At 43.9% G+C, this 25,893-nt stretch overlaps 1 protein-coding gene across 2 annotated transcripts in view; it reads left to right on the top strand.

Annotated features, from left to right (window-relative positions):
• The first annotated feature begins 5,836 nt into the window (after positions 1 to 5,836).
• Positions 5,837 to 25,893, top strand: part of Pip4k2a (phosphatidylinositol-5-phosphate 4-kinase type 2 alpha) — a 153,174-nt gene continuing 133,117 nt past the window's right edge. The window contains exon 1 of one of the 2 annotated variants that reach the window (XM_021151106.2): positions 5,837 to 6,237. In XM_021151106.2, the coding sequence (XP_021006765.1) occupies positions 6,094 to 6,237 (144 nt within the window). In that variant the 5' untranslated portion in view covers positions 5,837 to 6,093. The remainder of the gene's footprint in view (positions 6,238 to 25,893) is intronic. The other variant, XM_021151115.2, reaches the window with a different exon arrangement.

The following is a 25,893-nucleotide window of genomic DNA, read 5'->3' as shown; positions in this document are numbered from 1 at the left end:
TCCTTGGCAGAAGCTCTCAGATGGCAGGCCCTTCTGTCCAGGCCACTCTTCCACCCAATCTACCTAGCTGTCCTGCCCCCTTTTCTTTTAGACTTGCACACTTCTCCCTTGAAGAGGTTTTTCTATGAGCCTCCCCTTCCCAACTCACTCAGTGTCTTATGTATCCCAGGCTGAATTGGATTTGTGGTCCTCCTGCCTGCTCCTCCTGAGTGCTGGATTACAAACCCACACCACAAAAAGCTGGGCTATTCTTGTTTTTTCCCACTTCCCTGGGTTTATCACCTCCAGAGCCATCCTTGCAACTGTGATTATGTCATTGTTTACCTAGTTAGTCCGCATCTTCTCAGACTGTAAACTGTGAGGGAAGGAACTGTAGGCAGTACTTAGCATGATATCTGGCACATAGTAGGCACAATCAATAACTATTAACTGGATAAGTTTGTCTTTTCCTAAATGTAAATTAAAAACATCGAGGAAAACACCAAGCTCCTTAATAGTAATCAGACTCAATTGCTGTCGCTCACAGTGAATCAGAACAACTTCACAGGCATCTTGTGCCTTTTTTCCCAGTAGGGTCTTCTCTGGTTCCATAAAACGGGGCCACCTTGCTTCTTTGCTTTGTGGATACCACAGACTTTCCCCTTGGCCAGAATCTAATATCATCTGATATTCTTATCCACTGATGAAGATCAGACCAGTTTGTATGGACACTGTTGACGACAAAGAGTAGAACCTCCCTCTTAATGTGCTCACAGGCCATAAACAGAATACATGAAATAGGACGTTTATAAAGAATAGAAGTGTATTTGGTGCACGGCTCTGGAGGCTGAGAAGTCAACATTTGACGGCACACCTGCCCAGCATCTGGTGAGGGACTCATGCTATTCAGTAGGATGAAGGGCGTCAGGAGGGAGATGAGCAAACCTGCTGGAGGAGGGCCATTCACCTCCAAGCCTACTCAGTCTTAACAGACTGAGCTGTTCTTGGTCCATTTACCTTTCCAAGATCCTACCTTTCAAATAACTTTGACGTGTAATTTCAGGGGCTAAGTTCCAACATAGGAAATTTCGGGGACTATTCAAATCATGCCACCTCCCTCCATCCTCCCAGAGGCATAAAACAAATAGACAAACCAAAGACCTGAAGTAGTGGCTAGAGAGATGGCTTAGTGGTTAAGACTGCTTGCTGGACACCACTGCCTTTGCCCTTGCTAGGAGCTGAGTTCAAGTCCCCTGCACTCATATAAAAAGCTAGGTGTGCCTTGGAATGCATATCTGTAACTCCAAACTGTAGCAGCGAGATGGCACAACGTCTGGAGCTTTCTCCCCGTCCTCTGGGCTCAGTGAGTACACGGATGCACATACTATACACAATGTTCACAAACACAAAATCAAATCTTAAAAAAAGGAATTTCCCCTTATTTAGCTCAGTGACACAGAATTTGCCTAGTATGTTACTAAGAGGCCTTGGTTTTGATCTCTAGCGCTACAACAGCAAATAAAATCTTAATTACTAAACATTCTTTTGTTGTTGTTGTTGTTGTGGGATAGTCTCACTAGGTAGCCCTGGCTGGCCTAAACCTTACTAAGTAGGACCAGGCTGGCCTTGAACTCACAGGTGTGTTTTTGCCTCCCAAATCTGCCTAGATTAAAAAGCTATATCACTAAACTGGGTTTAGGCATTCCTAGTAAGATATGAAAATGTATTCACAGTCTATATTTAATACAGTGTTTTTGTTGTGTCAGAAGAGTTTTGTCAATCTTTATACATATTTGTACATTAAAAGAGCTAATTCACAAGTTGCTTGTGAATATTTCAAGTTTACATTAAACATTCCCCACTCAGCGTAACTGTGTTCTGCAGACCCTGAATGAAGCATGTCTACTATATGTTTACTATAGCTATTGCTTTTGCACTCTTTTGAGTCAATTATTTTGACCCACTTTCAACTTTTTTGACTGAGTGTGGTTGTACACACCTTTAATTTCAGCACTTGGGAGTCAGTTGCATGTGAATCTCTGTGAGTTCTAGGCCAGTCTGGTCTGCAAAATAAGTTCCAGGACAGCCAGGGCTTCTTATAGAGACCCTGTTCCAAAACAACAAAACCAGCCTTTTCTACTTCCATGAAAAACTCAAAGGATCTATAAAGGATCTATATTGGGCAGATACTGCTCATTTATTTTAAATCTGTAGCTATCTTTTTTCTCAAAAACATTTTGCAAAGTGGGGGGGAGGGGCAGTTCATCTCCTTTCTACATCTAGGGATATCTGTTCCACAGTGAAGTTGACTCATCGTAAATATTATAATAACAATAATAAGTGGCAAAGAGGACCTGAAAAGTCTCCTCCCCACACTTTTCTGTGTCTCTGTGGGTGTGCACGCCTGTATGTGCACACACTTGCATGTGTATTTGATGAGTAGACTTGTGTGCTGTGGTGTGTGTTTGGAGGAGTCAGACAGTCTAAGTTGCTTCACTGCCTGCAAATGCCAGGTCAACTGACCTCTGAGCTCCAGCATTTTTCTTGTCTCCATCTCTTAGGAGAAAGGGGTTATAGATACCTGCTGTGTAGACCAGGCTGGCCTTGAACTCAAATATCAGCCTGCCTCTGCCTCCTGAGAGCTGGAATAAAGGAGTGCGCCACCACTACCTGGCTAGTTTAAATTTTTATGTGACTAGAAACTGGGCGATAGAAGACAATCCAGGAAATGCCTGGCTCCTGTGTCATAGTTTTTGAGCCCCAACTTCTCCCTACAGCAGACTAATCATATTGATAGCAACTCAATGGTAGATTCTTGAAAGTGCAGCCACTATCCAGGAATTCCTAGTCAGTTAGGTAAGCCAGAAGGCTGGCCATAGTTAATTAAATTAAAAAATCTCCAACTAGCTAGTAAAACTAGCATAAAACCCCAGACAGAAGGAGTTCATGTATCCTAATTGGAGCCTGCTTAATTGTATTTGGATCCCACTCATTATCTTTTAGCTAGGTGTGACAGTATATTTTCTTTAATAATGGTCTTCCAAGTGTTTTGAATGACAATGTTATAGAACATACACAGTAAGAGGGAATGGACTCATCTTACAGCTTGCTGTGATTTCTACCTAAAGCAGTCAAAAGGGCCTGGGGCTGTAGCTCAGTTGGTAGATTCCTTGCCTGCCACATACAAAATAGGGGGTTCTGGTACAGACCTATAACCCCATTAACTAGGATGTAGAGGCAGGAGGAGCAGGAATTCAAGGCCATCCTTAGCTACATAACAAGTTTGAAGTTGACTTGGGTTACATGAGATCCTATTTCAAATAAAGGAAAGCCACACAAATACAGCCAAGATAAAATTAAACCAAGAAAATTGCTGATTTCTCCTCGCCTTCGAGAATCCTACTCAGAATTTTCAATTGAAATATTTTTATCAGAAGTGTGGTCTATTTAAAGAAAATCAAATCATATGTAGTCATGCACACCTTTAACCCCACCACTCAGAAGGCAGAAGCACATGGATCTGTGACTTCAAGGCTAGCCTCCTCTCTATATAGGGACTGTGTGTGTGTGTGTGTGTGTAATCAGAGCATCTACTCCCCCACACAGTCATTTCTGGTTGGATGCCCGAGTGATTGTAAAACCTTTAACATTGTCGTTTTGATGAAGAGCTTCAAACTGCTTTATGAGAGTGTGTCAAGTTGGTTATAGTAAGAGAAGGAATAACAAAGTAACAGCTGCAGGAAGCAAAAACAACTCAGCGCCAGGAGCCTTTCAACATTATACATTTTCCTGTTAGTAGTTGTCCTTTGAACAATTCCTTGCTTAGAGAAGGACCTCAGCCTCAGAACCAACAGCAAAGGAGTTCGAAGGCAAATAGATGTGACTCCCTTGACTATGGAAGCAGCTTGCGAAGTCAACGAGTCAGGATTCAGCAGGATGTATCAATGTTTCTGATTATACCATTGTTTTCCCATCCTAGTTTCTGCCCCTCCCAGGAGAGATGGTGACCTCTGGCCCATCTGTGCCCAGGTTTCTCTTTGAAGGGTTGCCTAACAATGCCCAGAGGTGTCCATTTCCTGTTCTTGTAGGCTCACCCAGCTCTTTGCTGTCATTGAATTCAGTTTTTCAGCAAGCCCATTGTCTTGCATTATTAATATACAATTAAGTACATTACAGCTATTGTGAACAAATAAAGAGATACAGAGGCATTGAAGTGGAAGGATTCATTTCAACCAGGAGGAAAGGGTAATTGTTTTCAAGGACAAGGGCTGGTACAGGTTTCTGTGGAGTGGTGATGAAGAGCAATAATCAATGATGATGTGAATCTCTTGAGTCTGGGTCAATGAGAATTTATTAAATAAATGAACTCCCAACTGGTTAACAACAATATGAATGCTTATTTCCAACACAGGAAGAGAAATGAAACAACTTGTAGGCTGTGTAGGATGCTGAATTTGGTTGTAGATTCTTGTGAAAGGGTGCCTGTGGGTAAGCTATGAAAATTGGTTTAGATAGGCTCTTTTCTGAGGTCAGGCGACAGTTTATGAGTTATCAGTAAGATAAAGACTGTACACCCCCACCGCCCCTCCACTGCCCCCAGACAGGGTTTCATGGATACCTGGCTTGGCTTGAACAGACTTATCTGAGGATTATATTGAATTTCTGATCCTCTAGCTTTGCCTCCTGAGTGCCAGGATTACAGGTCTGCAACATTGTGTACTTTTATCTACTGCTGGTTTTGAGTCTAACTAACAATCTATAGAATAGTCCCTAAAGTGACCTTTGTGTCAGGTTATACCTATTCACACAAGTAACACCAGTCTCTGGTTAAATGATTTGGTCAACTAGTGGAACTGTGGGGTCAAGCCTATGACTTCTCAGCATTAATTTAGGCTGGTTCTGTTACTATTCTCACCCCCTTTAGCCATTAACAGTGGTGATGGTTGGTACCAGAAGAAGAAAGGTATCATTTGGGGGGATAGTATTAACAAGTTAGAACGAGGGGATTTTGGGGGCAACCATGTTGAAAGGTCAAATGAAGAAAAGGAAGTTCCCCACAGGATCTGCTCCCTTTTTGTTCCAGGCGTTACTCTTTGTCTTCTTGAAAGATCTAAGGACTGTAGACTTGGAACAACAAATGCCAGCATGAGGAGGACTAATTTTCAGTGTGGGGTGGTAGTGGTGAAAGGCTAAACATTTTCAAATCAGAAGGTGCGTGTCCAGAATAAGAGAAGGAAGGGGTGGCCTGCAAAATGATGGGTTCTAAGCAAACGGTCCAGATTGGGGCATGGCTGTCTTGACTAAAGCAGGGGTTTCAGTGAAGAATCCCAGAGTAGGCTGGGAATGACATTCTAGTATCCGACAGCGTGGGAAGGCCCAACCAGGATACAAAGGGTTAGGAAGTTAAGGCAGGGACTCCCTGGCAGACAGCTGACAAAGAGGAGCCAAGGTCCTTTCCCTAGATGCTGGGAAAGCCCGGGCCCCGAAGAAGCGCTCTGGGTCCCACGAACTCTCCAGGCCCTTGGCACGGGAAGCGGAGGTTCCCGGACATTCCTGGCTGCCCCACGCATCTGGGGGCTCCCTCCTTGGAGCTCCCTTGGCTCCGTATCCTTTCCTTGCTCCTCCCCAGGAGCGAGAAAGGCATGCTCGCACGAGTCTCCGCACTCCGCAGCAGCCTCCCCAGACGGATCGCGGCCGCCAGGGGAGTGCTCGCCTTGCACCGGTGGCGGAGCGCACTGAACAGCTTAACGGTCCGGCATCCGCATCCGCACCCGCCCCGCCCGTCGGCGCCGCTGCCCCGCCCGCCTCTGCGTCATGACGCTAGCGCCCAACGCGGAAGCCGCCCGCCGCCTGGACCAGCGGAGGGCTGTGCGCTGAGCCGCGACGGGCGGGAGCCGGCGGGGGCGCGAGGCGAGCGCAGCTGCAGCCTAAGCGGCGGAGCGCGCGGAGCGGGCGGAGCGAGCGCCCAGGGCTGAGCGCGGGCGGAGCGGGGCTGGAGCAGGCGCGCAGCGGCGGCCGCCCCGGGGGATGCGGCTGCCTCCCCGGGCTGGCGTGTAGGGAGGGCGGGTCCCCGGCCTCGGCGGCGCGGCGGTGGAGGGGACCGATACTGCGACCATGGCGACCCCCGGCAACCTGGGGTCCTCCGTCCTGGCGAGCAAGACCAAGACGAAGAAGAAGCACTTCGTGGCTCAGAAAGTGAAGCTGTTCCGGGCCAGCGACCCGCTGCTCAGCGTGCTCATGTGGGGGGTCAACCATTCGGTAAGGCTCCTCTGCGGCGCGCTCCTCTTGCTCCTCGGGCTCAGCCTCGGGCTCTGCTCCTCCTGCTGCAGCGGTGGCAGGGCGGGGACCTCTAGCCGGCTAGCTCGGCCGGTCCCGGGCCCTCTGGCCACTCGCCTCTTGGGGTACCCCTAACCCCACGACATGCGTCCATCTCCCGGGTTTCTCCGGCGGCGCTTGCGCTTCCTTTGGAACCCAGGGAGGGTGCGGGATGAGAAGCATTCGCTGTGCTGTGCTTCTGAGCCTCTCCGCGGCTGTCCTGCCCGGCATTCGTCCTCCCGCCGGTCGGTGCTCGCTGTCCGCGAAGTGGGAAGTTTGTGCGGGGACCGACTCTGTCTCAGCTATCAGTCCTGGCGGGGGACCGCTCAGGGCCCAGTCCGAGCGATCGCTCCACTTGTCTGGGACCGATGGGCCCTCCTGCCCTGAGTGGGTGGGCAGGTGTACCTGTCCCTGTCAGGAAGCGTCCGGAGCTTCTTGGAGATAGGACTGGAGTGAATCAGAAGATTTTGGGCGGCAGCTTGAGAGCTTAGCTTTCTTTTTTCCTTTAAAGGCAGTATTGTCAGACTCTAGGAGATTTTTTTTTTTTTTTTTTTTTTTGGGGGGGGGGAGGACAGGCAAAGGAAAAAAAAAAAAAAAAAACAAAAAACAAAAAGCAACGTAAATATGGCCCCGGTGCTGAGCGTCTTCTTTTCATCCCTTCCCGCATCGCCCAGCTGCTGTGCCCTTTCCAGACCTCCTGGCGGGGAGTCTTCCTCCCTCCCCCTTGCTTCCCCTCCTCCTTGGGGAGCCAGGCAGAAGTCACAGACTTCTGCAGAAGGATGGCCTTGGTGGTGACAGCCGGAGGGGGTCCCGGCGGTCGTGAGTTCGAGGTGGTCTAGAGTTAATTACATCCATTTTGGAGGTTGTTTTAAAGACTGGCGGGGAGCGCGTTGGGGAGGGTTAGTCTAGCGCACAGCTAGGGATGCAAGGAGGTGCGCGGCTGCAGACTCTGCGGACTGCGGTGTGGGGGGCTGAAATAGCGTCCTGCTGATCTAACAGCGAGAAAACTCCTGCAGCTTTAATCTACTTAGATGGGCTCAGGAAACGTGATAGGCACTGTTGGCTGAGCCTTGAAAGTTTCAATGAGCTTGTGAATTTTGACCATGACCTTACCTACTGCAGTCAGCCAGCTTCAGAGAGAGAGCATGAGCCTGCTGCTCTGCTTTTGTTTTCAGTGGATGCCCAGGTGTCCCTTTCAGCATAATATAAGTGACAGAAAGCCAGCGTGCTTTTTGCACTCTTAAATTAACAGAGTTGTTTAAAATGGCTCAGTATCTTTTATTTATAGTTTTCCCCCCAAGCAGAGCTGGAGAAAGGTGAAGCAATATGAAGATGATTGTGTTTATCTGAAACGTTTTAAAGAGTTGAGAAATCTATTACTTTACTGCTGGGTCTACTGAGGTTCATTTTACTGACATCTTTAGCTGTTAGGAATGTCAACTGTTAAAACAGCAGACAACAATGCACCCCCCCCCCAGTTTTATTTCAGAAAGCAAAGTTACAGGTTTCCATTGTCATAAGTCTCTAATTTAGTTATGTTTGGTTTTGTAAAGTTCTTTTTGTTATTTACCTTACTATTAGCAACTTCCTAATATTACAACTGGGCACGCAGGGTAAATACAGGTTGGGCGTGGACCCATGTTTACGGCCCCTTTAAATCTCCTTTTGGAGTTCTGGTGTTTTGGTTAGGAGTCTATGTTTAAGTAGTGGCAACAAAATGCTGCTGGGGGTGGGAGTGGTGGGAAGAGTGACTGAGAATGTCTGGAAAAAGTTGCCATTGGGCACTTCACTGTAACATTTGGGTTGCTACCTTGTGTTTATTTTTGAGTTGCTACATTTGTTTTCCAGTTACTCTACTTGGAAAATACTGACTGAACGATGGTGGGAACACCGAGTGTTACTTACTGTTGCTTTTAAGAAGTTACAAATTCCAAGTATATACACTGCTAGCATAGTGTATCATTTAAGCATGTAATTAATTCAACACATACAAGCAGAGCCTGCCACAGTGGGAAGGGTTGCTAAAATGTCTCTCCCTATTGTCCATGTGCCTTTATTTTGAGGAATGTGAGTTGACATAAGGCAGTTGTGTTTCTTCATTTTTCTATCAATGTACTTTTAAAAAATACTACCTCCCCCACCATGCTTGGAAGTCATGTATTTCTGGTTGGTTTTATTTTAGGAAATGATTATTGGTACCCAGAAGATGTTTTACTATGGTTTTTTTGTGCAGCAAAGTTTATAGAATAATATTAAAGTAAATCCACATTATCAATAATGAGCGTGTATGTAAATGGGGACATTTGAGAAAGCATGGTAGAGAGGCAGATGATTCAAATCAGAGCCTTTCCCCTGTAATTCCCCTGTAACTAGGATTAGCAAGGAGAATCTTACCATGGGTATAGCAATTTTTTGCTTTTAAAATTCCATCAGTCTCTTTATTGGACAAAGCAACCATAAATTTGGAGCACCGAAAGGAAACCATACATTTTTTATCATGTGAGTGTCTTGTGGTGAAGTCTGTGTTTGAATTCTTTAACTGTGACTTGGCATAGGAGCCAGTTTTGGGGATCAGTGTTTGTAGCTGGGAAAGGGGACTGTTGAACTAGATGAGCTGCAATTTTCCTTTAATTTGATGACAGCTATTTCTACAGCTTAACAGTTGATAGCATCATCTCAGGAGTCCTGGAGGACACAGTGACCCTTGGGGTCTTCTCAAAGCCTAGACTGGAAGAGGAAGAAGTCTGTGCTGATTTTTAGGACACTGAGCTGAGTTTGCCAGGTTGATTATAGCTGAACTTCATTGCCATCTATTAAGTCAAACTCTATTTGATTGAAATGTAGAAACTTAGAATTAAGATGAAAACTTCCCAGTCCATTGTAGTGGTAATTAAAAAAAAACTCTTGATTTGGACAATGCTCAGTGTAGAGAATAAGCTTGCCATTGTGCACTTAATTTGCTATGTTACTGCTTTCTAACTTAAAAACTCCATCAGTGAGTGGATCCGTGCCAATTTTTATTTTAAGCATTTTAAGCAGAGAATATAATTGAATACATAAAGGAAAAGATGACTTAAGGAGGCAGTTTTATCTTGTTACATTCAAAATTAAACTAAAAATGATCAGGCAGTTAGCTTCTTAAAGTGGTATTTTAGTAGTGCAGGGAGCATGTTGAATGTATGAGCCAAGACTTGTTTTAAATAGATATTTTAAAAGATTTTTATACACTGTGAAATGTGAGCTCTTTGGAGATTAGTATTTCAAACTCTATTTAGGTATATGAAGGAAGACAAGGTGCAAAGTAACTTATGTAAAACAAATATTGTTTTTAGAAATAGCCACTTTATTGCTATTAAGTCATTGTGGCTTCAAGCCATAGAAGCACAAATAATTTACAGGAAAATTCTTAAGTATTATAGGAACTTTGAAAATAGTCACAGTGTAAGGAAGGATGGGAACGAGCCATGGTAGGAACCAGGTACTTGGGTACAGTCGCACTTTCTTAACCAACCTGGCTTTATATACCTTTCTTTGCTCATAGCTGCCTGAGAAACGCTGTGGGACTGGGAACTGTTGACCTCCTAAGTTTAACCTGTCATTTCTACTCCCCAAAAGGATGGCCTATTTCCTGGTTTTTTTTTTTTTTTTTTTTGGTTTTTTGAGACAGGGTTTCTCTGTATAGCTCTGGCTGTCCTGGCGCTCACTTTGTAGACCAAGCTGGCCTCGAACTCAGAAATCCGCCTCAGGCCTGGAAATACCACCAAAGATCTTGACTTGTCTGGATTCAATCAGTTGTAGTTTCCTCTTGGACTAAGTAGTTAAAAACTATTCAGGAAAAGAGCCCCTAGAGAGAGTTCCCAAGAGCTGGGTGGGCGGTGAGGCAGACATCTGTCCTAGGAATAGAGTTGGTGTTGATCTTCATGTCTGTGGGGCATCTGCTCAGGTCAGTCTTCTGACAACATGCCTTGTCATGTGTGCATCAGAGAATGCTTAGTTTTCCATGTGGGACATCTGAAACATGCATTTTATTCTCAACAAGGTGGGGATTGAAGATAGGTAATGTTTTATTCCAGAACTGTAATTTGTTCTGGGTTCCATGGGTTGATATTTGGATATAGACAAAAGGAGGAGCAGGAGGAGGAGCAGGAGGAGCATGAGGAGGAGGAGGGAGAGGAGGAGGAGGAAGAGGAGGAGGGTAGGTTTATAAGTGGTGTGGATTACTATGGAATAAGAGTGACTGAAAGTGACATGATGAGGCAATTAAAATATAAAGAAGTTAGATACTAGACAGAGCTCACCAAGTGGAACCCAACCAGCCATGCATTCCAGAGCTAGCCCCACACCGTTTTTCCTTTACTTTTCAAAAGAAAGAAACAGTCACACATGGCAGTTTACTATTAAGGCTTACTTAGTATTCCCTTCAAAGATTGTTATTATTATCTTTTTTTCCACTAATCAAACACCTTAGCATGTTTTTAGTGTTCAGAATGCCGCCCCAAGGCAGGATGATCTGCTATGCCTTTAGAAAGACTGCCAATAAGAACCGCAGTACACCGACAGAATCGGTGTTAAGTTGATAGAGCAGTTAATTTTGCCAGCATGCACTTGAAATACATAAATCAACACTGACAGGAGTTGGTGCAATTTGGCAGGATTGTTTGTGGTCAGGCTGATTAGGATCAATTCCTGCTTCATTGTTTATGGGTTTTTGAGCAGCTGGTTTACCCACTTGAATCTCAGTGTATTCATCCTTAACGTGGACGATTGCCTCAAGGAACTATTTTGAGTGTTAAATGAGACAATGTATCCAAAGCCTACTGGTAAGTACTAAGGATTCAGTAATGATTCCTTAAACTGACCAAATTTAAATCAGTTATGTAGGCTGCAATTTGTGGGTGATAGCTTTATTTGTTCCTGGTCTAGCTCCCAAATAATCGACACAAAGATCTATTAAGTTTATTAGCAAGCTTTAAGCACTCTGACTGGACAGATATGCATTTATTCTAACCCTCTAAGATATCTGCATCCTAGCCATAGGCCTGGTGTTATTTGTACTGTGAGTCTTGCTCTAGCTTGCTTTGCTCTGTGTGTGTGTCCTCATGGTGAATCCCTTGGTGACCTCTCATTATGACTCCTGGACTTTCTGCCTCATGGTCACCTGTCCCTTCTTTCCTCGTGGTCATTCTCTTACTTTTTTTTTTCCCCTTCTGGGCTCCCAAGCTGAGATCAGAAGTTCAGTCTTCTTATCTCCTCTGCCCAGGCATAGCCTGAGTCAGCTCTTTATTGAGCAATCAGAAACATTTTTTACATGACATTGAGACCAGAGGTGCTTGACTGTGCCATGGTCGGGACTATAGACAGATGTCTGGTCTATGCTGCGGCATCTGAATACATAGTGCACAAGACCAACCCCCCAACACAGTTATTTTGGTAACGTATTAGTAAGCACTAGATCAACAGTTTTCCAAATTTATTATGCCTATAAATCACTAGGCTCACTTGGGAACTTTTCAGACACTGATTCTGCAGGTCTTGTGAGTATGATTTTAGGTGCGATGGTCTGAGTCTCTGGGCTAGTCTTAAGGGAGCAAGGCGGAGGAAGGAATGACTTTAAACATATAAATGTTAAGAGTGTGTCTCCCAGCTGTGTGTGATGAATTGCGTTAGCTCTCAACCTTCCTAATGCTGCTGAGCATTATTGATGCAATTTCTTATGTTGTGGTGACCCCAGCCGTAACATTATTTCATTGCAACTTCATAACTAATTTTGTTACTGTTTTAAATTGTAATATAAATGTCTGATATGAGACTCCTGTAAAGGGGTCATGACCCCCAGGTTGAGAGCCACTGCCTTAATATGGTAACCCTGTAATAGAAATAGAAAAGCTAAGAGAGGGGATTGTGCATTGGAAAGGGATTTTATAGTTTATGAAATACTGACTTGCTGGCGAAGATTGTGGATAGTCTGGTTATCGCCTTACAGGATTAGAACTCCAGAACAATAGGAGGGTGGGAATAGAGTTGAGACCCCTCCACACACAGTTGGTAATTGTTGTTGTGGTAGTTTGAATGAGACTAGCCCCCATTAGCTCATATGTTTAAATGCTTGGTTCATAGTTCATGGAACTGTTTGAGAAGGATTAGGAGACATGCCCTTTTGGAAGAGTGTCACTGGGAATGGGCTTTTAGGTCTCAAAAGTCCACATCAATCTCATTTTTCTCTGCTTCCTGCCTGAGGATGTAGATTGAAACGTTCCATCCTGCAGGGAAGCCCCTAGAGCAGAAAGGTAAACAACTCAAAATGCTTCAGGAAGTCCCTGAAACTGACTATATTCTCTAGGTCTACCTACTAGAGTAAACAATAAAAGCCAAGAGTTCTTTGCAAAGTCAATGTGAGCTGCAATGCAGATTCTGAGATTAGACCAACTGCCTAGAAGGAGCAGAAATAATATGAGCTACCTAGAAGACATTTAGATCAATTGAGGTGCCAGGAAAGGACACTCTCTAACCTGTTGAGCTGCGGGTGTGCAGTGTTTCAGGTTCCTGGCTTTGTGAGCTGCCACCCAATGCTGGGGTGGGCCTTGGCGATACAGCTGTCTCTGAGTCATTTCTGTTCCTTTGAGTAATTCCTTACCTATATTCCTGTAAATAATCCCAATAAAACTTATTGGTTCATCAAATTGGACTTTGAGGGTATCCACACATTGGTCTGTCATGGGTTCTCCATCTGAGATGAATAGATGTATGTTTTATGTCAGATATAAGATCTCAGTTACTGTTCCTGTGCCATGCCTTCCTGCTGCCATGCTCCCTGTCATGATGTTCATGAATATACCATCTGAAACTAAAAGAAAGCCCCTAATTAAGTGCCCATTTTTATAAGATGTGTTGGTCATGATATTTTCACAGCAATAGAAAAGTAACTAACACAGGCATCGAAGAATGGATTATTTTCTATTCTTGTTGCTGTGAGAAAATACCTGCAAAAAGCAATTTAAGGTTTTGCTTACAGTGTAAGGTGACAGTCCAGCATGGCAGGGACCACATTGTGGTGGGGGCATGAAGGAGACAGTCACATCAAGTCTGCAATCAAGACATAGGGAGAAATCAATGTTGGCTGATTGAGTCTGAGACCCCAGGCCATGGGATAGTACTATCTGCCTTCAGGGTAGACCTTCTCTTCTCAGTTAAGCCTTCCTGGAAACAGAAACACCCTTGTAGACACAACCCAAAGTCTGTTTCCATGGTGATTCAAAATCTTGTCTTGTTCACCAAATGGTGAAGTAGATCTCAGAAGGGGAAAGTAGAACTGTGGGCCTTTGAGAGAGGGACAGAGGAAGAAGAAAGAGGAAATAAGAAACAAGCTGAGAGAGGATGCTGAGAGAGAGTACAGGCTTGTGTACCTTGAGGGTCATTGCTTCAGGGAAGGAGGGAGGAAGAGAGAGAGATAGTAAGATTAACTATCAAAAGCATCAGTGAATGAATTTTTATTTTTCTGGAAGATTGGGAATGGAGGTGAGAAATACCACCCAATTTAGAAATATGTTTTATCTCTTTCTTACTGTTTATCCCTTGATTCAGCCAAATTTCCCTCATTTCTAGACTGTTGCTGGAGCTTTTTAGCTAAGGTCTCTCTCGGTCTCTTGGTCTCTCTCTCTCTCTCTGTACTTTTATTACCATTTCTTTAATTTATTGCTCCAGGGAGCCCTATGGTAGTGAGAGAAAGGCACTATTCCCTTCTCAAAATAATACATTTAAATGAATTCTGTTGAGTTCAGTTTCCCTGAATTCTGTTTGTGGACTGTACAGGGATTCAAGGGGCCTAGTGAAGAACACTTCCAAGGATAAAGTGATCGTGGAGTAGGGAGATGATGCAGGCAGCAGTGGCTGAAGGATGAACAGAGAACTTGAGCAGGGTGACCTCATGAACTGCCATGCCAAGTGACCTGTATCCTGACCCTAGGTCCAGAAGTCTTACCATTTCTGTTAGAGCTTTCTTCCACAGTTCCTCGTGTTCAAAGCTGTTCTTGGGTAGACAAATTGTGAACTGTTGATATTGGGTAAAACTGTTTGAAAACACCCTTTTCCCACGATAGAAAAGAAAATCATTGCTATGTGAAAAGCATGTAGCCAGAGATAAATATATAATCTATTCATAGGAAAATGTTGTTGAGAGTTTTAAAACAGGAACTTACTGTGTTGGTAGGAACTTTTGTCACTGCGATAACTAACAAGCTAACCTGAGAGTAACAGCCACAAGGAAGAAAGTCCTACTTTGGCTCCTGTTGTTTCAGGCCTATGGGGTGACAGTAGTGAGAGCATGGGGCTGATGCTGCTCACCCCATGGCCTTTGGGAAGCAGAGTGGGAGTACAGGAAGTGGCAAGGGCCAAAATATTCCCTTCAAAGGCATGGTCTTAGCGACCCACCCACTTTTTAAAACTAGGTCCTGGTCTTTTTGTTACTTTGTGGGTTCTTTTTTCTTCCACCCTTCTCAACCCTTTTTCTTTGATCCTTTCAACCCCGTAACACTAAATAAGAGAAGAAAAGATAGAGGGTAAAGGAAAGAGATCCTTAAATAAGGTCAGGAGTCAGAAAATCTATTGTTAGATTACTTCCTGTTGATTGGGACATCAAGTTACTTGGGGGCAAGTTTGATTGCCACTGTCAGGATAACTAATTTCTTACTGTTTTTTCTTTAAACACTGCCACCTGGATCAACAGCAACCAAACAATAACCCACCCTTCCTTTCAGGGCCTTAGCATTTATATATCTTCTGAAAAGTCCCCAGAATTCCAAACATCACCAATTGCAGAGACTGTCTGCAGTTGGCAAAATCACTCCCCCACCAGAGCACGAGGCAAATCATACTCAGCAATCCCAAATCCTATACCTGGGATTAAAACACAAATATATTCGTATAATATTTCTGTGGTCTTTTTTTTTTTTTTTTAAGAAACCAGAATGCCAAAATTCTCACTCTACCTTCAGATTACCATCTTCCAAAAGTCTTTTAAATTTTGAACCTCTCAGGAGTTAAACTATTGAATATGCTGGAGCTTGTATGATTTAACCTTCTCTGGAAACAAAGACTCAGTCATCTTCTAGGCTACTCAGAATTAACTACCACACTTACCTAGAAGTTACAGTTGTTTGTCAATCTTTAATTTTTAAAGGTTTGGTTTGGCTCACAGGTTTTTTTTTTTAAGTAAATTATGTATTTATTGCACTATGTATGCAGCACTCATGGTTTATATATTCATTACTAAGTATGTTGCATGTGTGGAGGTCAAAGCATAATTTTGTGCATTGGTTTTCTCCCTCCACCTTTACACGGCTCCAGGCATGAATATCAAGTGGCCAGGCTTGCTCAGCAGGCACCTTTTAGTCTCTGAGCTATCTTGCCATCCCTAGTTACATGTTTCAGTTCTAAGTATTCATAGTTTTTCAAATGGAAGTAGTTAGAAGCTGGGTTGTGGCCTGGAGCACGAATAGTACTTCATAGGGAGTTAGTGATGCGGATGCAGTTAGGATAGCTGTTCTTTATCTTGTACTGGGTTATGTCTATTTAAACCTAGCATAATTGAATATATCCCTAGTGTATTTAATACTTCTAGGCATCGTAGTTCAGGCTAGCCTATTTTAAGTGTGCTTAGAACACTTATACTTGCCTACATTTAGGCAAGATTGTGTGTCTTAGTTGATTTTCCTATTGTTGTGATAAAATACCCTGAGAAAAAGCAACTTGAGGAATATTTGTGTTTATCATTCCGTGTCACAGACCAGGGAGGGAGACACAGAGGCAGAAACTTGAGATAGTTGCTTGCATTGTATCCTTAGTTAAGCAGGGAGGGATGAATGTGTGTACCCAGTTGGCTTCCTTTTATACAGTCTGGTATCTCAGCCTAAGGAATGATGCCACTCACAGTGGGTGTGTCTTCTTGACTCAAATTAATCACGATGATTCCACACAAGAAGCCCCGAGACCATTTTCAGAAGTATTTCTAGATCTCAGCGAGTTGACGGTGGGGTCAGTCTTCACAGAAAACATATGACATTTGCCTTTGTGGTTGAAATAAAGTCTTGACTATCATGTACTTTGTTGAATGCAGTCCGAAAGGAGAAACGGAAATGGGCATATGAGTATACTTTGTGCAATTGGAGGTTGAAAAATTGTAAGTCATGCTTGGACTGTACTTATAGAATGCCTAAGTAGCTGCTGGTACACATTCTTATTAAATGGTAGCTTCCATTATTAAAAAACACTGTGAATGCTAAGACATACTAAGTTATTAGGCCATTAATAAATTAATTGTTACTTTATCCTGGCTCATAGTATCAGATTACCATTGTATTTAGTATTATGTATTTGTGAGTTATTGTAGGTTGGCTTGATGTTGCTTGCATTCTAATGGAAATACTGATTCTTTAAGACCTGGTTGCCCCAGAGACAGGAGCATCTGCAGGTAGACCCAACTGACAAGTGCTGCTATGTGACCTTGCCTCCAAGTTACTTCTAATTGTGAATAAAGATGACAACAGCCAATATCTGGGCAGAAAAGGCATAAGTGGGTTTTACGGTTCCCTGGCTGAAGGTTAAAGGAAAACCACGAAAGAGGGGAGAAGGCCAGTAGAAGAGAAGCCACCATGGGTTAGGTGAGTCATGAAAATGTGGCCCTGAGAGCTGGCCAGTTGGAGTTAAGAGCAGCTCAGATGAAACATAGTAAATAATAACTTGGGGTTATCAATAGAAAAGTATATTCTAATAGCATAGAAAGTATCTGCTCTTGTGCTGTTTGTAAATAATAAAAGTTGTGTGTCTTTTATCCAGGAACTAGTTAATCAAGCCACAAACTGGGATTAAAAATTCCTACAAGTTATGAATCGCTATTCTAGAATTTTCCATTTGTCCTGGCTTTGCTTTATCTATTTTGTTACTGCATTCTTCTTCTTCTTTTCAATCTTTAATGCCTTCACTAGTGACTTGGTGATTAGAGGTGTCAAAATCTAATTTACAGTCATTAAATATAAATTATATGAACTATTGAATTGATATCTCACCTTTCTGTTTTTTCTTTAACATAAGAGACACTTCAAGGTGCTTCAGCTGCAAATTGAAGCAACCATAGAACTTCAGTGTGGGTTTCTTCCTGGTCCAATTACAATGTTCTTCCCTGGATTCTCGAATGGTTCCTGTGCAGATGGCCCCTCTAACCTAATGTACTTTATATACCACTCTCATATGCTCTTTCCTTTTCTCTGTGACAAACACTTTCTAAAACAGTTGTTTACATGAGTATTATTATTCTCTCTCACATAGAGAATGAAAATCCTGTCTCATTCATATATATATATATATATATATATATATATATATATATATACCCTAAAAATGATTTTATATAGAGTTGGCACACAAAAAAATACCATTGAATGAGCGGCCCATTCGTCCCCTCACTGGTGTCTCAGGAGCCCTTCCACATCCAGTCCTCATGGCCATGCAAAGGATGTTTGGCTGATGAGTGAGCACTGAACATTTTGCTGAGCTGGTTGTGCAATGTCTTAAGATGGGGGGAACTTGCTGCAAGGCATAAGAGGTGTGGGGAACCACAGGGCCGGACCCAAGGGAGAGCTGGGTTCACCGAGCAGGCTGGAGCCTTGCCTACACGCCCCATCTACTCCCCTATCAGAGAGACTTCAGAGAAGCAACTTCCTCAGACGCTGGTGGAAGCAAAAGGCCCACCAAGTGAAGTGTGTGAAGACTGAAGTTGTTTCTAAATAAGAGATGCTACAGCAGAGATGCACACAGCAGAGTCACAGCCCAGTGGCCTCATGCCTCGTTCCATGGAGTTTGAATCTCTGGAGGCCTTCAGACATATCTCTAAAATGTCCCATCCTCAAAAGATGTGCCTTAAGTTATATTCCATAAGCATATCAGATGGTGACAGTCCCACTGTCTCCATCTTCCTGGGTGTTTTCCACCGGGTGTTATTTCTTCTGGTTCTTTCCGGGCTCCTTACTGCCACACCTACATGATTCTTCTTGGCTGAGATCTGTCCATTTCTCTTGGACAGTTACTGAGGGAAGCCTTCTTAAATCTTAGGGTGGAAGTGTGACTCACGGAAAGGTGGTGTTTGTGTCACATGTCTCTGGGTACTCTACTTTGAACACACCCACATTACTTTGGACTGCGTCAATCTGTCTTTTTCTTTTTCCTTTCTTAAATTAGTGTTTTGCCTGCATGTGTATGTGTGTGAGGGTGTCGGATCCTGGAGTTACAGACAGTTATGAGTTACCATGTGGGTGCTGGGATTTGAACCTGGGTCCTCTCGACTGGTCAATGCTCTTAAACCACTGAGCCATCTCTCAGCCCCAAGAGTGTCGGTCTTTAACACAGCCACACGGAAAAGGGGTTTCTTGATGGACTCCACTTCTTGGTTGGGTGCTAGGCTCTGTCCTGAGTTTCTATGAACACTAAGTGTCAGGGACAGTTGACTGGCTTTGGCAGGCCATCTCTCCAGCTACCCTGGTTCTCCAAACCTTTAAGAGGGTATTTTGAAAACCAGCTTGTTTCTGATAGCAGAACTAGAACCTCAGCTCTGCCCCCTCCCCTCCTATTCTTCCCCTCTGGCCCTAGGCTAGGGTTGCAAGCTTGGGCAACCATCCATGTGTCTTAGTTCACTTTCTGTTTCTGTGATTTAACAATATAACCAAATGCAACTTTGAGAGGAAAGGGTTTATTTTAGCTTATGGTTCACAGTCCATCACTGAGGGAAGTCAGAGCAGGAACCTGGAGGCAGGAACTGAAGCAGAGACCATGGGGAAGTGCTGTTTCCTGGCTTGTTCCTCATGGCTCACCCAGTTTGTTTTCTTATCCCAGGACCACTTGTCCAGGGATAGGACCAGCCCACAGTGGGCTGGTCCCTTTTACCTCCATGATTAAGCAAGAGAATACCTGCTGATCGGCAGCTGATGGAGGCATTGTCTCATTTGAGGTCCATCTTCTCAGATGGCGCTAGCTTCTGCTGAAGTGACATAAGCTTTTGTCGTCCTATATAGCTTAGGTTGTCTTCTGGGAACTCAGTCTTACAGCATGCATGGCAGGCATTTTACTGACTGGGCTTCAGCCCTTCCACCATTGATTAGTGACCCTTCATCTATCTGTTAAGTCTGTCAAGGCCCCTTCTAACTCTATTGTTGTGGGAGGAAAATAATCTTGGCTTTTTCAAACGTGTATATATTTTAGTGCATCATAATTCTTTATTTTCCCTCATTTTCAACCCAAACCAACTGCCTTGTGAGTGGATTGTTAAAAGGGGAATGTCAAGAGAGTGCGATTGGTTAAGTCCATTTCTAGTATTGGGCAGGGAGCCTAGGCTCTTAAAACTAACCCAGGGATTCCTGTTGTTCATATTGGAGAAGGGGGGAGAAGTTTTTTATTACCTTTTCCAGACTATAACAGTGTTGGCTTTAGTGTGCCTGAGCTCACTGCCTGTTGAAACATCAGTGTAAGGAGTTTGCCATTGTGGCTCACCACTTCGGAGGGCTCTCTCCGTATTTGCCAGACATCATGGCAGTGCAAGGCATAGCAGAGAGCAGTTGTTCACCTCAAGTGAACAGGAAGGAGAGAGCAACAGGAAGTGGCCTGGAGCAGTGCACCTCAGTGACCCTCCTTCTTTTGATAGCCCTGCCTCCTAAAGCCTGGGAAACCTCCTAAAGTAGTTACCAGCTGGAGACCAAGTATCCAGGATATTATCCCACGAGAGGCAGACCTTTCTGATTGACAATAGACTTTTTTTCTCACATAATATGTCCTAATTAAGGTTTCCTGTCTCTCTGTTTCTCCAGTTCCTTCTCACCTCCCCTCATACCCCCATCCAGACCCTTCTTGTCTCTCACTGGATGGAAAACAAATAGATTTCTAAGGGATTATAATAAGATATAATAAAATAAAATAAAAACTAACACAAGGTCTAAGACAAAACAGAAGGAACAGAGCCCAAGAGAAGGCACAAGAAGAGATGGATGCGGAGAGCCATTCATCTGCATGCTCAGAAGTCCCATAAAACACTAAACTGGAAGCCACAGATCATACACAGAGGACCTGTAGGGGAGAGAGGGAGGGGAGAATATATATATAAACATAAAATAAAAATAAAAAATAAGATTAAAAAAATAAAGGCCTGGCATGACATGAGAAAGGAACCCTCAGAGAGGCCTTTGAGTTCCTTTTCTGTTGTCTGTCTACTGCTGGGCATGCAGCCTGTCCTTAGAGTTGTTTGTTTTCGCAGTGAGACGCCCTTTGAGAAAACAAATTTTCATTTGCTACTTGCTACCAATTGGAGACAGCTTCTGGGTTAAGCATAGGGACTTACGATTACTCCTTTCAACTGAAGGACCCGTGCAGGCTCTGTGGGAGCTGCCTCAGTCTCTGTGAGTTCATGTGTGCATTGGTCCCATTGTATTTAGAAGGCCTTAGCGTCTTCTGTCACCTCTGGCTCTTTTATTCTTTCCACCTCCTCTTCTGCAGGGTCCCTTAGGGGGGCAGTGATTTGATGGAGACATCCCATTTATGGCTGAGTGTTCCAGGGTATCTCATTCTCTGCATGATGCTTGGCTCTAGGTCTCTGTATTTGTTCTGCTCTGCTGCAGGAGGAAGCTTCTCTGATGATGGCTGAGCAAGGCCCCGATACAGGAGTGTAACAGAATGTCTTTAGGAGTCAGTTTATTGCTACATTCTTTTAGTAGAAGTGTTTGGTTTCCCCCTTGATCCTTGGGCTACATTTTCTAGTCTCAGGGCCTTGAACCCAAGCATTGTCAGGTGTGGGTTCTATCTCATGGCGTGAGCTTTAAAGTCAAACCAGATATCCTACAAGCTTTGTGCAGCTATTGCACTAGCGTTTCTTGCAGCCAAGGACACCATTGTAGATATTCACTTTTTTTTGTTTGTTTGTTTTTTCCAGACAGGGTTTCTCTGTGTAGCCTTGCCTGTCCTGGAACTCACTCTGTAGACTAGACTGACCTCAAACTCAGAAATCTGCCTGCCTCTGCCTCCCATGTACTGGGATTAAATGTGTGCACCACCACTGCCCGGCGAAACAAATATTCTTAATCAAAACTTTAAGATAAATTCTTTTATTTATTCTACACAAAATAATTATCCATTTATTAAATATTAGATGCTGATCAAGGCCTTAAGAAGAGTGGCAAAGTCTTAGCTTTGTAAGGAGGGAGTCTATTACATTCTAACTGAGAAGATAGGTATGGGATTGTAGGTTGGGAAATAGGTGGGGTCACAGAAATGCCTCACTTTGTGAATTTGGTGGCTTGTAACTGTGACATTACTAATCAGAGTAGCAAAAGGCAGGTGGGAGGAGGTGCAGGTGGTGAGGCTGACCAGCTCCTGCCAGCCCCCAGATCAGGACCCAAAACAGCTTTATTTTCTCTTGGAGTACTACAGTCTCTAATTGTGGTGTGTATGAGTGTGCACATGTGCATGTGTGTCCATGTGTGTTTGTGTGTTCAAGTGTGTGTTTGTATGCATGAGTGTGTGTGCAGTTATATATGTGTGTGTAGACACACATATATGTGTGTGTACATGTGGGCATGTGCATATGTGTATGTATGTGTGTACACATGTGGGCATGAATGCCTCTGTGTGCCTGTGTGTATGTGTATACACATGTGGGCATGTATGCCTGTATGTGTGTGTGTACATGTGGGTATGTGTGCCTGTGTGTTATGTGTGTGTATGTGTGTGTGTGCAGAGACCAGAGGTTGGGAGTCTTCCTCTGTTGCTGTCTACTTTACTGAGATAGGGCCTCTCTTTGAACATGAAACAGCATTCCAGCAAGACTGCCTGGGAAGTGTATCACTTTTCCTGGTATTTTTATAGATTAGAACCCACATACTACCTAGTTTACCTGTTCCCAGATCTGGGTACATCGATATTATAATCAGCCATTCTGAATCCCAGTTTCAGACTTATTAAGAATGAGACAAAGCCTAGGTATGTATCCGAAGACGACCCACTGTGGCTTTCGTAGCTGGGTAGCTGTGCACCACCTGAGTGGGTGTGGTCATTCTTCGAGACATCCTGCACAGGGCACTCCTAGCCACTCAGACCCTGGGGTGCACAGATGCTCCAGGGCAGCAGAGGAGAGTTTGTGGTGTTCCAGTGGGATCTTGAAATTCCTTGGGGATTGGGCTGGAGCTTATGTGGTAGGGGAAACTAAGGAAGGTGGGTGTAAGCACAGTAATTAGCAAATAGAACAGCAAGAAGCATGAAGGCCTCGGGACCGCTGAACCTTTCTTCTGGTACAAATTGCTTCTTCTACTTAAGTGTGTGTGTGTGTGTGTGTGTGTGTGTGTAATGTATGTGCACTGCCTATGAAATTTAAGTGCACTGCATGAATGCCCAGTGCCCTCAAAAGCCAGAAGAGAGTGTCAGGTTCCCTGGCATTGGGGTTACAGATAGTTGTGAGGCTCTATGTGGGTGCTGGGAAGTGGAGCAGCTGGTGCGCTCGGCCGCTGAGCTGTCTCCCCTTCTTCTCCTTTTATAGTTCTACTCATTTCCATTTTTAAGACCATACTGCTGTTTAAATGGTGTCTGTTTGCACTTGTTTCTGTAGGCTTGGTCCTTTATGACTTGAGTCCTGTCTGGAAGCTGCTGAATACTTTTTCTTTCAGCGTTTGGTGTCGTCCGCAATTATACAGAGTATCGTTTGTAATAAGCATTGCTTGGCTTGATTGTTTGCTCTGAAGGTTCAGTAGTGGGAAACCCTAAGAACGAGCTCTCTGTGGTGCCACATAGAGCCCCGGCTGTGGGGATAGGTGGGAGCTGACTTGAGCATTACCTCATGCACAACATGTCTAGTGCTACCTTAGCAGGATAAGCACGGTAACTCGCAGCTCACAGGGAGCTGACTTTCTCATGCTTAGAGGGGCCAGTGTGCTGCAGTGCTCCGCGTGCCTGGCTTTCTCATCATGTATCAAACATTCCTCATCTCAGCTTCCCGGATGGAGTAATTCTTATTACTCTGACAAAATACCTATCCGAAGCAACTTAATGTTGTGGTAATTATTTAATATCAAAGGGGGGTTTCTACCCCACCTTTAATCACTCGGTTCCCAGATAAAAGACATACAGCTTTTATATTTAGAGCTGGGCAGATATCTACCCTCTAAGTTATTTGACTTCACTTCCCCATCAACAACCCTGAGTTACAACTTGCCATGTTCTATTTGGGCAGCTCTTACCTCATGGTCATGTTTTCATGACTCCCCTACCCCAAGGAATCTTCTCTATTTTCCACCTCCTCTTTCACCTCCTCTTGGTTCTCCTCCAATTCACAAGCCCAGGAACCCAAACCCTGCCTACCTCTCTTCTGCCCCGCTATGGTTGGTTGTAGGCATCTTTATTCACCAATCAGGGATGACTTGGGAGACAAGATTGCATAGCATCACTTGGGTCTACATGCAGATTTACTCTTCCCCGGGGGCAACCAGACATTGGGAGCAGTATTTAGCATTATAATACATAGAAAAAGAGCAAGCCTCAACAACTTAAGGAAGGCTTTGCTTTTGGCTCATTGTTTTGGGACACTTCCCATCATGGCAGGGAAACTGAGGCTGCAGTATGTGAGGCAGCTCGTCTTTCATCTGTGGTTGGGAGGCCGAGAGTGAATGCTGGTGCTCACCTCACTTTCCTTTCTGTACACTCCAGTACCTCAGCCACGCTTCTTCTGATAGGTTGTCTCACTTCAGTTAACTCAGTCTAGCAATGTTCTCATAGACATGCCCAGTCTCTTTAGTGAGGCTAGACCCTGTCCAGCTGACAGTATGAACCCATCACATCAAGTCTCCGTGTCCTTGAAGAAGCTTTCAAGAGGCATACTTGCTGGAAAGAATCTTGGCAGAATTGATTCTGTTTTAGAAATAAATGCAGGGTTATGCAGTCTCCTTTGGCCTATGCTTGTTATGCGTCCAAACTGATGTATAGAAGATAGGTAGGCAGGGGATGTAGCCAGCGATGCAGGAATCCATCCTTCCAGTTTCCTTTGAGTCCATCACTGTTCGGTGCCTCTGAGTGGTAGGAGCTGGATGCAGAGTGTATCAGCAGTGAGGACAGGAGGGAGTTGGCAGACTAGATCGTGCACCTTGCTCAGCTGGCCATGGCTTTCCTCCTGTTCCTGTGCCAGGAATTCCATCCCAGAATATGTTTTTAGAATTTTGGTTTTTTTTCATTTGTATTTTTTGTTTTTTGTTTTTATGTTTTTTGTTTGTTTTGTTTTATAGTTTTTCATTTTCATTGTGGTGATGGAGTTTTATAGATTTTTATGAAATCCTAAAATTTGGTGTGTGTGTATGTGTGTGTGTATGTGTGTAGAATTTAAATCTTTTGGGGAATACACAAATTACATCACAGCAGAAGGGGTCACATTTACAGGTTATTGTGATTAGCTGTGTGCCCAGCCCGGCATTCTTGTAAACACACACAGACATGGTTGGTTGGTTGGTTGTTGGTTGGTTCCATGGAGTGGAGGCCTTGCTGTCTTAAGTAATCCCTTGTCTAAAAAGTGTAGAGATATACTCTAAACATGAATGTTGAGAAGTGTGGAGACACTCTCTAAGCATGCGTGTGTCTTTAGAGGCTTTTAGCCTGGGAAGCGGAGACCATAGCCATGTGTGTGCTGGATGAGCGCTCTACCATCAAGTTCCACCTCTAACCTGCAAACAGAGCTCCTTATGGGCCCCTTGAATCTCCTTGGGATTGAATTTGCTTCCTGCCCTCCTGTTCTCCTGACTTCCTGCATTCCCAAAAATATTCAGATCTCTCAAGGGTGTGCTCTGACCCCTTTGTGCTAGTTAGTAATCCACTGCCTCCTTCAGCATCCACCCTTGCAGGCCAGCTTGCAAGTGTACATTTAGAGCAGAACTCAGTTATAAGTTAGGTCCAAGTGCTTTGGTGTAGAAAGGTCTCTGCAGCAATGGTTTTGATAAACCAGCGTGGTGCTTTCCCCCCCACACTGAGCCAACACAGGAAGAGAGCAGTAATCTTAAGTGACATTCTAAAATGGAAAGAAAAGAAAAAGATGAAGGGAAGCTAGTGCATCCCTTTGTCATGTTCTCCTCCTTTATGGTTAGAAATTCCAAGTGAATATTTGATCAACTTTATAGCTAATGGGGGTTATTTTTTTTAATGTGTTATGTGTTAGTGAGTATTACAAAGCATATTCTGATGTGTCTTTGAGTGGTGTGTTCACATAGTTTCAATAGAATTTAAATTTCACTATCACTATGTGAAATATTTTCTAAGAAGCGATAAGGTACACTTAAGCATAGCTGTAAAGAATAGTTACCGTAACTGTCCCACAGCAACCAGTTCACTGGTTCACTCTTTCTCCCCGGCAGCTTTTAGGACACTGACATTATATTGTCTTTGTATTTTATTATCTTCCTGTGCATTTTTCACAGTGAAACTTTAACTGTTTTGTTTTTGTTGTTGTTGTTATTGTTGTTTTGAGAAAAATACAAATCTTTAGCCTAATACTCACTATGCAGACCAAGCTGGTGCACAGAGATCTGCTCCACTCTGCCT

Source organism: Mus caroli, chromosome 2, assembly GCF_900094665.2.
Source record: "Mus caroli chromosome 2, CAROLI_EIJ_v1.1, whole genome shotgun sequence".
In the NCBI taxonomy this organism is placed as follows: Eukaryota; Metazoa; Chordata; class Mammalia; order Rodentia; family Muridae; genus Mus; species Mus caroli.
This window is presented reverse-complemented; position numbering and strand designations above follow the sequence as displayed.